We start from the raw sequence: 16,096 nt of genomic DNA, 5'->3' as shown, positions 1-16,096 counted from the left end.
AAAAATACATGAAAAAAATAAACCCTTTATTTTGATTAATGTTGGAGTGTGGGTTAGATTTTCCACAGTATGTCTGACTTTATAGTTAGAGATTGTCTCTGGAAGGGTAGAGAAGTCTCTATTCCCTCACTGTGGCACAATGATATGGCTCTAAATGTAATGGCCATTAAGCAGAAGAGAAATACACTTTCAACCATTTCTTTTATAGGTAAAGTAATAATACTTTTGGTGGATAGTTTTAGTGAACTAGAGAGATGCACTACTGTAGGCTACCAGGTTACAGCTGACTGACTGACATGTAGCAAAACCATTTAGAATGTTAATAGGTGTTGCAAACCATTGCTTTTGGTCCATTTTCTTCAATTATCACAAACCTCACTGACCATTTGGAATATTCCCCATGATTTTATAGACTGACATATGACCAAGATATTTCTTCCGCCCATTTGCTGTGGTTTTGTCTTTGAAGTAGTGTCAGATAGATATGTAGTACTGTATCCATCAACCAGAGCATGGTCAGGACAACACCCTCCCACTATGAAGACCTGTCTTTTTCCACGCATCATGTAGTCCTAAACCACCCCTTACTCCCCGCAAATACATTCTGATAAAAAAGGCAGGAGATCGTCCTTGAACAGCCCCCTTCTCTGGTCACTGTACAAATTGATAATCAATTTCTATACCCCCCATGTACAGTATGATAAAAATAAAGCTGAGAATAATTGTCCCTTTACTTCACTGTCTGGGATTTTCTTTTAGTTTAAGGTTTCAACTAAGGCCTTATTTAAGAGCCATCTGTTTGGAGTCCTTTCCTTGAAATCCCTCCAGACCTCTGGAAATTCACTGACTAATCAGATGAAACAAACAATACTTCACAACAATAAAAACTTTCACGGTGAACAACAAACAACACCGCAAAACAACACAAACATTTTCAACTGTCAACAGAATTCTATCAAATTTGACTCATTTGAATGTCAATAAGCTTTTTTACAGCACACACTCTTTTCATAAATGTTGCAATTATTTCCTTTTAGTATAGACCCGTTTTTTTGAGGGGGGTGGGGGGTGCGCGACTATGGTTGTCATCAGGAAAGAATAGAGAGGCAGGTGTATACTGTAGTGACACAATCCAAGTACTTGTCTTCTCAACTGATATTATTATGTTGATACCAGTGCTTCTTTTAGATGTTGATTTTGTAAGATATCGATTGTCGTAAAATCACCTCATTAACCCGGCACATGGACTGTCCACACAAAATTGGTGAAGTAAGCATCTCCCCCACTCCAATTCAATTAGATCATATAGGAGGTATCTCCTCCAGTTTTCTGTGAAGCTCTTTGCCCATTGTCTGTGTCTCTCTGAGGGTCAGTGAGGGTGATGGCGTCAGCCTATTGTTATTGCCACCTCCTCCCTGGCAGGCCCTGATCATAGTCCTGATGGATTCAATTAGTCTGAATCTGGGCTTGTGAAAGAGCTGAAACATGAGGAGGTGGGCTGTGGGCTCTGCCTTTTCCTCTGATCTGACGCACGCCACGGAAGGGGACTGGAGGTAATGAGGCGAGGGGGAGAGTGAGTAGATGGAGACTGACTTAGACAATAAAGGAAATCATACCCAGGACCTGAAATATTAGACTGAGAGTAGGGTATATGGAAGATGGAGAGGCAGGGGGCTTGGTGTTTAAACTGTATCACAGAACCAACAGTGTCCGTGTGTGTGAAATGATCAATCATCTCAGACCTATATTTTTATTAACCCTGTCTTAGATACTGTGAACCAAATGTGAGATATTGACACCTGTCTTTACACACTATCTCTATTTCCCCCCACTTCAGGATGAGGAAGAAGATGGGATGCCCAAGAAGAAGTGGCCCACGGTTGATGCTTCCTATTATGGGGGCAGAGGTGTGGGTGGAATCAAAAGGATGGAGGTGAGCTTCCCTGAAGCCCTGTTGTGTTTAAGTTCTGACAATCAGCTTTCATTCCTACTACTGTACTTCATACTACAGTAATGTACCTGCCCTTCCTCACAATCTACAGCTGTCCTCTCCATGCTATTTGACATAGGAAGACTCTGTTTGAAAGAACAGCAATGGCAAACAACCAAGCACACACTTAGTGGTTGAGCCGACTGCTCGAATGTGGTTGAAATGAAGCTAGACCGGTCTGAAAACCTCTTGTTATTTGTCAGGTGCGTTGGGGTGAGAAAGGCTCTACTGAGGAGGGAGCCAAGCTGGAGAAGGCCAAGAACGCCAGGGTGAAGATGCCCGAGCAGGAGTTTATACAGACCCCGACTCGCATCCTCAACAATGGCACGCGCAAGCCTCCTGGCCCTCATAAGTGGTACTCACCAATTAAGGTATTGACCTGGACAATATACACTGCACACACAGTTGTCAAGTTCAATCACATACTCAACATAGGTTCCTGTATATATGGCCATGTATTTGACTGATAGGATGGGTTGAAGCTGGAGTTTATTATGTAGGCATTTCATATTTTAGTGTTGGGGTCCCAGTCCTTACATGACCACGGGTATGGAGCCCCTACACACAGGGCCAGGCGCTAGTTAAAGGCATTGTTCTATATTTACATTTACATTACATTTAAGTCATTTAGCAGATATATGTATATCTATATGTCTTGACAGTCAGCAGGGGATGGCTAATTGAAACCAGATACACACTGGACTGACCTCCAGGGGACAAGGGCTGCAGAACCAGTAGTTTTGTGTAAAAAAAACGGATTATTTTTGTTCTGCCCCCTTCCCCAGCCTCTTAGCAATGGCTGGGTCTATGCAGAATTCACAATGAGCAAATATCATTTGTTCAGGTTCTGGCTTTGATAATAATCTGGGTCAGCTGTTTTATAATGAAATTGAATTTCAATCTACAAAGTGAACACTCTAATTGGTAACAGATAGACATGCATTGAGAAAATTATGAAGTTATGGGTTGAGTTCGAAGATAATCCCTGGAAATTCATGTAAAGTATTAGTATAGTGTGTAAATGTATGTTGCATAGCGACTTATAGTCACACCAACACAAAGCCATACACAAAAAGAATCTTATTGGTATTGTGTACTGCTCTGTGATTGCAGGGCAAGCTGGATGCTCTGTGGGTTTTGTTGAGGAAAGGCTATGACCGTGTGTCTGTGATGCGACCACACCCAGGAGATAAGGTAAGACCTAACAAGCTGGATACATGTAGACAGAGCAAGGTTCATGTGAGGCCCCCTTCTACAATCCAACTCTGCCTGCGTCATATGGAATCCAGGGCTCTATGAAACACGTCATGGTTTCCACTGGAGGAAAATTGAATTATTTTTGCAATTTCCCTGATCAAGCAACCTGTAACTAACCGGCGTATAGTAACACAAGTGTTCTGTACATGAGTCTCTAAAACATACTGTAGCTATACTATTATATTGCCACATGATGTTCATTGACCTGTTTAAATCTATCAGAGGTTGTGACTTTCAACTATTAAACAATAAGATTTTTAAATAAGTTATATTTCAATAGGGAACTATGAAATCCAAGCAAAAAAAATCTTGTGTTAACATTTTTACTTGTAATTTGCTAAGGGGTATAGTCCATTATTCCATTAGAAATAGACTATAATGAACTCCCTCCTCCTCCTCCTCATCCTCATCCTCCTCCTCCTCCTCCTCATCCTCATCCTCATCCTCCTCCTCCTCCATAAAGCCAGTCTGTGTTTTTATTTGGTGACGCATGAATCAGGCTCTGCATGATGAGTACATTTTGAAGCAACAGAATATGTAGCAACATAAATGGGCACAGCTGCCAGTAATAAAGCACACACACTGTAGAAAAAGAGGACTGCTGGGAAAACTACAGTAGTAGTGAGCTGGCACCCATAACTTTAGAAACCCCCCGAGAGTTACAGGCTGTGTTGAGAGTTACAGGCTGTGTTGAGAGTTACAGGCTGTGTTGAGAGTTACAGGCTGTGTTGAGAGTAACAGGCTGTGTTGAGAGTAACAGGCTGTGTTGAGAGTTACAGGCTGTGTTGAGAGTTACAGGCTGTGTTGAGAGTAACAGGCTGTGTTGAGAGTAACAGGCTGTGTTGAGAGTTACTGCCTGTGTTGAGAGTTACTGCCTGTGTTGAGAGTTACTGCCTGTGTTGAGAGTTACTGCCTGTGTTGAGAGTTATTGCCTGTGTTGAGAGTTACAGGCTGTGTTGAGAGTTACAGCCTGTGTTGAGAGTTATAGCCTGTGTTGAGAGTTATAGCCTGTGTTGAGAGTTACAGGCTGTGTTGAGAGTTATAGCCTGTGTTGAGCAAGGTTCATGTGTGTTGAGTTACAGGCTGTGTTGAGAGTTACAGCCTGTGTTGAGAGTTATAGCCTGTGTTGAGAGTTACAGCCTGTGTTGAGAGCTGTGCATACGTAGGTTGTTGGTGGCACCTTAATTGGGTAGGACGGCCTCGTGGTAATGGCTGGAGCGGAATTAGTGGAATGGTATCAAATACATCAAACACATGGTTTCCATGTGTCTGATTCCATTCCTTTTGCTCAGTTCCAGACATTATTATGAGCTGTCCTCCCCTCAGGAGCCTCCACTGGAGCTGTGGTCAGGTTCGACTGGGCTGTGCTGAGGAGAATGAGAACAGGGTGGATGGAGCTAAAGTGCATTGTCAGCAAAGTTCTTCAGTCATGTCATCTGAGGGATGGGCTCAAACAAATAATTCTCCAAAGATTTTAGCATTTTCCAATGTGGCTGATTTATTAGTTTTTTCTTGTACATAAAGCTATGTGGTTAATTGTGTAACTTGTTGATGCGAATGTGAAGATATTACAGTAAAGTACACAGCAGGGCGAGGGGAAGCATTGTGGCCAGCAGGGGGCACATGAAAGGCCTGTTACACTAACTGAACACATAATGACCAATGAGGCTTTTTATACTGTCTTCTTAGGTACAACTGCTTACTGCAGCTCCATTGGTCTGCACACCCCACCGTAAGATGGTGAATAGAGACAGTGGAAATTACAGAGACATCAGAAAACTTGGAACGCTGTCATGAATTTACCTTTGCTAGCACATGAGGGGAAATAAGACTTAAAAAGCAAAAATAAAAACTAGCAGACTCTATTCTAATGCCTATCACACTGTAAATGACTGCTGACATTAATAACAACTAAGCCGTACATAATTAAGAGTAGGAGTGAAACCTCGTCTCCATAAAGCTGTTAGTTCATTAGTACACAGGAAGCTAGGCAGAGACCTCTCTAGTTTTCTTGTTGACTCTCAGTAAACAAGCCTGCTCTGGTTGCAATTAAGATCTCAAGTTAAGGCATTGTTTTTATAGTTTCCTCCAAACCAATGCAGCTGTGGGAGGGAGAGAATCTGGCCAGGATTCCAGCAATACTCCCACTGGACATCACATACTCAGTCCGATTCCCTTTATCCAATGTTCCAGTGCACTGACAGGGCTAGTAGGGAGAGAGCTGAGCCCCTGCTTCCTCTCCTCTGCCCCTGCGTTGGTGCCAGGAGAGAACAACTTGCCCCTCTCACTGAAGCCACAGAAGTTCAAGGCCAAGTGCAGAACTGCATAAAACAGGATCCCCAGTCAATGGAAAAATGTAAATCTTCATGTAAATAACAACATTTTTAGAAGACAATCATGGTACCAATAATTGCGTCTAATATACCAGATGTATGTCCTTGAACCAATAATTTTTTTAATCACACACAGAACAAGTTATAAGGACAAATTAGTTGCTAATGGCAGACTGAGGACCCTGGTTGGCCTTAAACTAGAGTTATTTAATAAGAGGGGGGAGCACTGAGCTAGCCTGCAACATCACTTCCTGGATTAGCTCAAACTGCGCATGTTATGTGTGATTGAGATGCCATCTTAACCAACTTCATTTGGCTTCTATGTGCTATTGAGTCTTCACATAGGAATGAATGGTGTCACATGATCAATGGCTTTGTCCATTCACATACAGTCATTGGTTGGGGCTCCAATGAGGAGCTGTACTGTTTTCAATTTAAGACACAAAGAAAACATCATGCTGTGGTGGCACACAGCAAGGGTTGCATCAGCTGTAGATATTTCATCCACATTTGGTATTCATTGTTTGACGTCTTAGTTTGTGCTTTGAAGTCAGAGAGCTGAACTCAAGAAGTAAAACATATTTGTATTCCTTTCAGGTAGTCTTTCATAAATGTACTATTTTTCAAAGGTCAGGGGGCAGTAAAAAAAAAAACTGCTCTGCTACGTGAGTCAAGGGAATAGGAGTGTTGATTTGAGTTAGTGGTTCAACCTCAGGATTCCCAACAGCAGTCAGTAAAGGTCTCACCAGCCTGCCTCAGTGCTCCTAGAGGATGAGGCTTATGCTCTCACTTCAGTCCTCTCTCAGGCTGCTCCACAGGGACTAAGATAGACCCAGACAACTGGTAACCTATCCACTATAGTTGGATTGTAAGGAGAGAGGTAGGTAGGCACAAAAAAGGGTATACACGCAATATTGTCACTGACAATAATCCTGACAAGAGGAAAGCTCACACAGAAAGCAAAGAATGTACTTAGGGTTATTGTTTAATTTCCAAAACATAAGCCAGTGTTCCAAAACACTGGCTATTGTTTGGAATATAAATGCATAAATACATCCAAACTAAACTGCCTCCTCTTCCTAGTATCCTGATGGCTAATGTCCAATTGCTGGAAAATAAACTTTGTGAACTCACAGCAAGGTTTCAATTGCAGAGGGACATCAGGGAATGCTGTGACTTTGTTTTTACTGAGACGTGGCTTACCAACAATACAATCGGCTCTGCTATTCAACCAGATGGCTTCTCCATATTTTGAATGGATCGAATGGCGGCTTCTAGTAAGAGTCAGAGAGAGAGGGGTATGTTTTCTCATAAACAATTCCTGGTGGACCTAAGTTGAAAACATTGCGAGCTCCTGTTAACCCGACCTGGAGTTTCTGATGCTAAAATGCCGACCCCACTATATGCTGAGGGAATTCATGTGTGTTATTATAACAGCTCTGTACATACCGCCACAAGCAAACACCAAGACGGCACTCAGCGAACTGTAGAAGATCATTTACATTTACATTTTAGTCATTTAGCAGACGCTCTTATCCAGAGCGACTTACAGTAGTGAATACATACATTTCATGCATTTATTAAAAAAATATATATGTTTTTGTACTGACCCTCCGTGGGAATCGAACCCACAACCCTGGCGTTGCACACACCATGCTGGCGTTGCAAACACCATGCTCTACCAACTGAGCCACAGGCTCATTAGCCAACAAGAATCCTCTCACCCGGAAGCAGTCTTTATTGTTGCGGGTGACTTTAGTGCAGCTTTTGACATTATCGATTATAGTCTGCTGCTGGAAAAACGTACGTGTTATGGCTTTACACACCCTGCTATAATGTGGATAAAGAGAGGGTGTTCTTTAATGGAAGCCTCTCAGATATAATCCAACTAGAATCAGGAATTCCCCAGGGTAGCTGTTTAGGCCCCTTGCTTTTTTCAATTTTTACTAATGACATGCCACTGACTTTGAGTAAAGCCATGTCTATGTATGCGGATGACTCAACACTATATACGTCAGCTACTACAGCAACTGAAATGACTGCAACACTCAACAAAGAGCTGCAGTTAGTTTCAGAGTGGGTGGTAAGGAATAAGTTAGCCCTAAATATTGTCACGACTTCTACCAAAGTTGATGCCCCTCCTTGCTCGGGTGGTCGACGTCACCGGTCTTCTAGCCATCATTGATCAGTTTTTCATTATCCATTTGTTTTGTCTTGTCTTCCTACCCACCTGTTTCCAATCCCATTAATCATGTTGTGTATTTAACCCTCTGTTTCCCCTCATGTCCTTGTCGGTGATTGTTTGTGATGTTATGTTACGTGGGTTTATGTATCGGTGTGCGACGGGTATATTTTACCCATGTTATTTTGTACTTCGATTTTGGAGTTTGTTTTTTCATTAAATACTCCAGATTAACCAATTTGATTTCTCCTGCGCCTGACTTCCCTGCCACCTACATACACGAATATGACAAATATTTCTAAAACTAAAAGCATTGTATTTGGAACAAAACACTCACTAAACCCTAAACCCTAAACCTCAACTAAATCTTGTAATAAATAATGTGGAAACTGAGCAAGTTGAGATGACTAAACTGCTTGGAGTAACCCTAGATTGTAAACTGTCATGGTCAAAACATACTGATGCAGTAGTAGCTAAGATGGGGAGAAGTCTGTCTATAATAAAGCAATACTCTGCCTTCTTAACAACACTATCAACAGCATACACATGGATTTAGTACTGTAGATATGTGGTAGTGGTGGAGTAGGGGCCTGAGGGCACATAGTGTGTTGTGAAATCTGTGAATGTGTTGTAATGTTTTTAAAATTGTATAAACTGCCTTAATTTTGCTGGACCCAAGTTTCAGAAGAAAGTTATTCATTTCTGGCAATTTTGAGCCTGTAATTGAACCCACAAATGCTGATGCTCCAGATACTCAACCAGTCTAAATATGGCCAGTTTTATTGCTTCTTTAATCAGAACAACAGTTTTTAGCTGTGCTAACTTAATTGCAAAAGGTTTTTCTAATGATCAATTAGCCTTTTAAAATGATAAACTTGAATTAGCTAACACAACGTGCAATTGGAACACAGGAGTGATGGCTGTTGATAATGGGCCTCTGTACGCCTATGCACAGTAGATATTCCATTAAAAATCAGCCGTTTCCACCTAAAATAGTAATTTACAACATTATCAATGTCTACACTGTACTTCTGATCAATTTGATGTTCTTTTAATGGGCAAAAAATGTGCTTTTCTTTCAAAAACAAGGACATTTCTAACTGACCCCAAAATTTGGAATGGTAGTGTACATATACAGCTGAAGTCGGAAGTTTACATACACCTTAGCCAAATACATTTAAACTCAGTTTTGCACAATTCCTGACATTTAATCCTTGTAAAAATTCCCTGTCTTAGGTCAGTTAGGATCACCACTTTATTTTAAGAATGTGAAATGTCAGATTAATAGTAGAAAGAATGATTTATTTCAGCTTTTATTTCTTTCATCACATTCCCAGTGGGTCAGAAGTTTACATGCACTCAATTAGTATTTGGTAGCATTGTCTTTAAAATGTTTATCTTGGGTCAAATGTTTTGGGCAGCCTTCCACAATCTTCCCACAATAGGTTGGGTGAATTTTGGCCCATTCCTTCTGACAGAGCTGGTGTAACTGACTTAAGTTTGTAGGCCTCCTTGCTCAAATTGTCTATAGGATTAAGGTCAGGGCTTTGTGATGGCCAGTCAAATACCTTGACTTTGTTGTCCTTAAGCCATTTTGCACCAACTTTGGAAGTATGCTTGGGGTCATTGTCCATTTGGAAGACCCATTTGCGACCAACCTTTAACTTCCTGACTGATGTCTTGAGATGTTGCTTCAATATATACACATCCTTTTCCATCCTCATGATGCCATCTATTTTGTGAAGTGCACCAGTCCCTCCTGCAGCAAAGCACCCCCACAACATGATGCTGCCACCCCGTGCTTCACGGTTGGGATGGAGTTCTTCGGCTTGCAAGCTTCCCCCTTTTTCCTCCAAACATAATGATGGTCATTATGGTCAAACAGTTCTATTTTTGTTTCATCAGACCAGAAGACATTTCTCGATCTTTGTCCCCATATGCAATTCCAAAACGTAGTCTGGCTATTTTATGGCGGTTATGGAGCAGTGGCTTCTTCCTTGCTGAGCAGCCTTTCAGGTTATGTCGATATAGGACTCGTTTTACTGTGGATATAAATACTTTCGTACCTGTTTCCTCCAGCATCTTCACAAGGTCCTTTGCTGTTGTTCTGGGATTGATTTGCACTTTTCGCACCAAGTACGTTCATCTCTTCCTGAGCGGTATGATGGCTGCGTGGTCCCATGGTGTTTATACTTGCATACTATTGCTTTTACAGATGAACGTGGTACCTTCAGGCATTTAGAAATTACTATCAAGGATGAACCAGACTTGTGGTGGTCTACAATTGTTTTTCTGAGGTCTTGGCTGATTTCTTTAGATTTTTCCATGATGTCAAGCAGAGGCACTGAGTTTGAAGGTAGGCCTTGAAATACATCTGCAGGTACACCTCCAATTCACTCAAATTATGTCAATTAGCCTATCAGAAGCTTCTAAAGCCATGACATCATTTTCTGGAATTTTCCAAGCTGTTTAAAGGCACAGTCAACTTAGTGTATGTAAACTTCTGACCCACTGGAATTGTGATACAGGGAATTATAAGTGAAATAATCTGTCTGTAAACAATTGTTGGAAAAATTACTTGTCTCATGCACAAAGTACATGTCCTAACTGAATTGCCAAAACTATACTTTGTTTTGCAATGTAAATGGTCTGGGTAGCATTTTTGATTAGATGTTCAGGAGTCTTATGGCTTGGGTGTAGAAGCTGTTAAGAAGCCTTTTGGACCTAGACTTGGCGCTCCGGTACCGCTTGTCGTGCAGTAGCAGAGAGAACAGTTTATGACTAGGGTGGCTGGAGTCTTTGACAATTTTTAGGGCCTTCCTCTAACACCGCCTGGTATAGAGGTCCTGGATGGCCGTAAGCTTGACCCCAGTTATGTACTGGGCCGTTCGCACTATCCTCAATCGTGCCTTGCGGTCGGAGGCCGAGCAGTTGCCATACCAGGCAGTGATGCAACCAGTCAGGATGCTCTCGATGGTGCAGCTGTGGAACATTTTGAGGATGTGAGGACCCATGCCAAATCTTTTCAGTCTCTCGAGGGGCAATAGGCTTTGTCGTACCCTCTTCACATCTGGCTTCTTCACCTGCGGCATGGTCTGAGATCAGCCAGCCACATAGTGGATGAAACGGTGGGTTTGCACATCCGAAGAATTTCTGCACAAACTGTCAGAAACCGTCTCAGAGAAGCTCATCTGCATGCTCGTCATCCTCACCAGGGTCTTGACCTGACTGCAGTTCGGCGTCGTAACTGACTTCAGTCGCAAATGCTCACCTTCGATGGCCACTGTCATGCTGGAAAAGTGTGCTCTTCACAGTTGAATCCCGGTTTCAACTGTACCGGGCAGATGGCAGACAGCATGTATGGCGTCGTGTGGGAGAGTGGTCTGATATCAACATTGTGAACAGAGTGCTTCATGGTGGCAGAGGGGTTATAGTATGGGCAGGCATAAGCTACGAACAATGAACACAATTGCATTTTATCGATGGCAATTTGAATGCACAGAGTTACCTTGATGAGATCCTGAGGCCCATTGTTGTGCCAATGTGCCACCATGTTTCAGCATGATAATGTTTCAGCATGATAATGTTTCAGCATGATAATGTTGTTGATAATGTTGCAAGGATCTGTACACAATTCCTGGAAGCTGAAAATGTCCCAGTTCTTCCGTGGCTTGCATACTCACCAGACATGTCACCCATTGAGCAGTTGGGATGCTCTGGATCGACTTGTACGACAGTGTGTTCCAGTTCCCGCCAATGTCCAGCATAATTTTTGCACAGCCATTGAAGAGGAGTGGGACAACCTTCCACAGGCCACAATCAATAGCCTGATCAACTCTATGCAAAGGAGATGTGTCGCCCTACATTGAGCCAAATGGTGGTCACACCAGATACTGACTGGTTTTCTAATCCACGTCCCTACCTTTTTTAAAGGTATTTGTGACCAACAGATGCGTATCGGTATTTCCAGTCATGTGAAATCCATAGATTAGGCCCTAATGAATTAATTTCAATTGACTGATTTCCTTATATGAACTGTAACTCAGTAATGTCTCTGAAATTGTTGCATGTTGCGTATACATTTTCTTCTTGAATTCATGCTACACACATCACAGCTGTTGCTACCAGACTTTTATTACACTGCTCAATTTATACACTTGCTATGAATTGTGCCTTCATACGTTATACTTATGCTAAAATCTATTATTCTATTCTATTGCAATTTACTTTATGTTTGTATTCTTACCTTTTATTATTTCTTATTGTTGTTGCATTGTTGTGAAGGAACCTGCAAGTAAGCATTTTGTTGGACGCTGTCTACCATGCGTATCCCGTACATATGAATAATACACTTGAAACTACATGAATCTAAAAGCATAGGCCTATGTACTCTCCGTTCTTTGCGTTGATATTGTTTGGGATAGCATTACAAACATCTTCTTTTGACTAAAAGTTTTGCAGCAAGGATTTTTCTTTGGATTTAGCACTGACACTATGCAGACATGAATTATGATGACAAATCACAGCATGTGTGTTGGTCTCCCTAACCCAGTCATTTGAAATAGAAATGTTGATGGTGGACAGTGCACACATGCTCTTAAAAAGGTTGCCATGCTGTAGGAACATGTGTTGTAGCAATCAGTCCATTCAATTTGTGACAGTTCGAAGCAAGAGACATTTTTATGCCTCCAGCTAAGTCAACTGACCAGCATAACTGACAAAGCAATAGAATAGCATAAAATAAAATCTCCTCACTGGTGTCTGTGAAACAGCAATGTGACCAACTTTCCTAATTTTTATCATGAGATCTGTGTCTCTTAAATATGTATAGAGACTGGAGAATGTATACCTTTATTACTTTTTACTTTGAACCACACCACCTCTACAACTGACCAGTGAATTCAGAAATAATACATTGCGTTATTCTAACCTTGTCGCTCTCTTACATTTCAGGGCCGATGCATGAACTTCACCCGGGTCAAGTCCAATCCTCCTCGCTACCCCCACTACAACCATCACTCAGCCCCCATCTACACCCCTCCAAGAGGCTGCAACCCACCACCTCCCCAAGGCAAACTCCCCCTTCCCACCGGCAGCCCCCCAGCCTCCCCCTCTCCATCCTCCACCTCCACACTGACTCCACTGCCCTCAAAACCCCCTCCTTTTTCTACCACTCCTCCTCCTCCCATTACTCCACCTCTTACCATCACACCTCCACCTTACACTCCTCCTCCAACTCCAGCCCTTCCTCCAACCACTCTGCATATACCCCCTCCTCCTATGTGCCCCCCTTCCCCTCCACACCCTGCATCCCCAACCAGCTCCCTGCCCCCACCCCTCAGGCCCCTCCTCCAGGACAAGGCTCCCTGCCCCCACCCCCTGCCCGCCCACCACCGCGCCCCTCTCTGTAAATCCTCAGCAGTGATTGGGAAGGCAGGGGTTGACTAGTACTAGTACAAGGAAGATCAACAGGAATCACAACTGTCCCCTCCTTCTACTGCCACCCAGAATATCTGTGTGGCTCACTCGCTTGTCAGCTATTTGTTTACAGTGGCCCATGTACACATGTAGGTCAAGAGTACAAAGGGAAGTTGTACTTGAGGTTCCAGGGATATCTCCTGATGGACAGCTTTCCTTATAGACAGATCTATGATGTCCATAGCTGGCCAGGTCTGCACAAAACACTGTTACCTTGCCATGGCAATAAGGGCTAAGCCCATCTGTCCATTCTACAACCAACAGAAAAATGGATGGATATCGTCGTAACAAAGTAAAGTCAAGTGTTGGATGGTTGCCTGTTCTTAAATAATGAACTGAGGCTCTTGAGAGATGGCTGAGGTATTAAGTTCAGATTTTTTTTTTTAGATGTCTCCAAATGACATTCCAATAATGTATCAGTCTGAATTTTCCACATGCAATATTTGTTTTTCACTGACAAACAAGTTATTATGAGCAGCGGAAGGATTCTTAGAATCACAAAAATGTCCCAGTGCCAAATGCCCTGCTGCATTGCACAACTTCTGTCAAGTCGAGGACAATTTTTCTTAATGACAGCATAAAGGATGATTTTACACCTTAAATGTGCCTTTAATTAATAACAGAATGTTATTGGAGAGCAATTACATTCCAGTGGTTTAAGTCATTTGTTCATCCATGTGACAGTGTTTGATTCATATGATGGGTCTTTGTTCATTTATAGCATGTTTTATACATATAGCGTGTATAAATATGTCTTAATTTTTGTCTTTGTATTGTCCATTCAGTATTGGATAACTATTTTGCAGAGTATGATGGTTGTGGTGAAAGAAATAATCATTACGAATAAATGACAATAATCGAGTCCTCACAATTATGCCAAATTCCTCAATCAGCACTATCAATGGTTAATGTTATATAGTTGGGTTTACAATGTTGTATTTCATCTCAAAATGTTATGACGTATATATATCTTTGGCCTTCCCCCAAAAATGTTTTAAAATGTTTTTGTCATTGCTGCTCCTGTGGTTCAATGTAGTTTATTGAATTCACTTTTTTTTTTTTATCGAATTACATATTGTGTAACTGACCAAAGAATATAATAGGGTAATGATGGTTAGACTCTGAACCGGGCCATGACGACTTCAACTATTGATGCTAAGTTTATAGGCAGTCTATGGGTCAAATTATTCCAAGCACAAGTTGGATTATGTAATGCTTTGAGTTGCCCATAAAACAGGATGAGTTTTATGTAAACACACTTGATGAAACTATATGTCTTACTATCACACCCAGACACACATGTAGGCAGGCATCTGCATGTGTGGTTCTGTGCCAGTGACTGGGATCTTGTCCACACAATGGATCAGAATCTCCCCTGCAGCATTAGACACTTTACTATACCTCCAGATGAGGTGTAATATAGGCCAGGCCTTCTGCCTATCCATAAGAGAAAGATTGGAGACAATCATGGAAAGTTGGCTTTGCATTGAGTCAAGTTCATGAAAGTACATATTGATGTACAGATGTCTGATTTTGTATAGTAAAAGGCGCATCCAAATATTTAGCAATCTGAATACGTGTAGCAAAGGAAGGTATTTTAAGTTGGGTCTAGAAAACTTGAAGTGGAGTCACTCTCTGTGTTCCTTTGTGAAGGAATGATATTTTCATTACAGACTTATTGACTTTGCACCTGCCAGGCTCTCAGGTCAAAAGAAGTGTACTGTAACCTGGAAACTGGAAAGCAAGGCAGTATAAGCAAGTACAGATTTAGCTGTCATTGCTATGTAACCAATTGTAATTTAGAATTTATGAAGTAAACGTTGAATCCTTGAAGTAATTTTTTGAAATTGTGTCTTTTTTATGATTTGTTGTTATGCACACATACACTGAGTATACAAAACATGCTCTTTCCATGACATAGACTGACCAGGTGAATCCAAGTGAAAGCTATGCTCCCTTACTGATGTCACTTGTTAAATACACTTTAATCAGTGTAGATGAAAGGGAGGAGACAGATTAAATAAGTATTTCTAAGCCTTGAGACAATTGAGACATGGATTGTGTATGTGTGCCATTCAGAGGGTGAATGGGCAAGACAAAAGATTTAAGTGCCTTGGAACGGAGTATGGTAGTAGGTGCCAGGTACACCGGTTTGTGTCAAGAACTGCAATGCTGCTGGGCTTTTCACACTCAACAGTTTCCTGCATGTATCAAGAATGGTCCACCATCCAAAGGACATCCAGCCAACTTGACACAACTGTGGGAAGCATTGGAGTCAACATGGGCCAGCATCCCTGTGGAACGCTTTCAACACCTTGCTGCTCTGAAGGTAAAAGGGGGGTGCAACTCAATATTAGGAAGGTGTTCCTAATGTTTGATTTGCTCAGTGTAGTAAAATGCTTGTATGTGACATTTAAAGTGGCGAGAGCAATGTCTTGGATTGAAAAACACTGATTTAAAGCAGATTGATACAATTCTTGACCTGTGAAATGTACTATTTCGATGTACTTCATGGTGCTCTTAATGACAAGGTGCAAGCAGGCAATGTCCCATTGTTTAAACACATCACCAGAGACTTGTAAAGAGATTAGTAGACTTACCTCACATTTCATAAAGCCACCCTCTTATCCCCAAACCCCACCCAGCTGGATAATAGGCATGCTCCAAACTCATTCTGGAAGACATCCACATGCCATTTTTAATGAACCTATTTCAGTGCCTCTTTTAAAAATGTTCAATATTAAAAGCATACAAAAGAGAAACATTACATTTACCAGCTGGTTAGATATCACTGAAGCAACATGTTTTTCAGCCCCTTTCGTTTGAAAACCTTGCTCCTACTGTTGTTAAGGATGT

General features: G+C 41.7%; 1 protein-coding gene across 1 annotated transcript in view; it reads left to right on the top strand.

Moving 5' to 3' along the window:
* LOC106585598 (anthrax toxin receptor 1) overlaps positions 1 to 15,077 on the top strand; it is a 56,576-nt gene extending 41,499 nt beyond the window's left edge. Inside the window, exons 15-18 of the mRNA XM_014171985.2 lie at positions 1,838 to 1,933; positions 2,194 to 2,361; positions 3,104 to 3,184; positions 12,716 to 15,077. Of these exons, the coding sequence (XP_014027460.2) occupies positions 1,838 to 1,933; positions 2,194 to 2,361; positions 3,104 to 3,184; positions 12,716 to 13,210 (840 nt within the window). The 3' untranslated portion in view covers positions 13,211 to 15,077. The remainder of the gene's footprint in view (positions 1 to 1,837; positions 1,934 to 2,193; positions 2,362 to 3,103; positions 3,185 to 12,715) is intronic.
* Positions 15,078 to 16,096: the final 1,019 nt, after the last annotated feature.

This window comes from Salmo salar, chromosome ssa24, assembly GCF_905237065.1.
Source record: "Salmo salar chromosome ssa24, Ssal_v3.1, whole genome shotgun sequence".
NCBI classification, from domain to species: Eukaryota; Metazoa; Chordata; class Actinopteri; order Salmoniformes; family Salmonidae; genus Salmo; species Salmo salar.
This window is presented reverse-complemented; position numbering and strand designations above follow the sequence as displayed.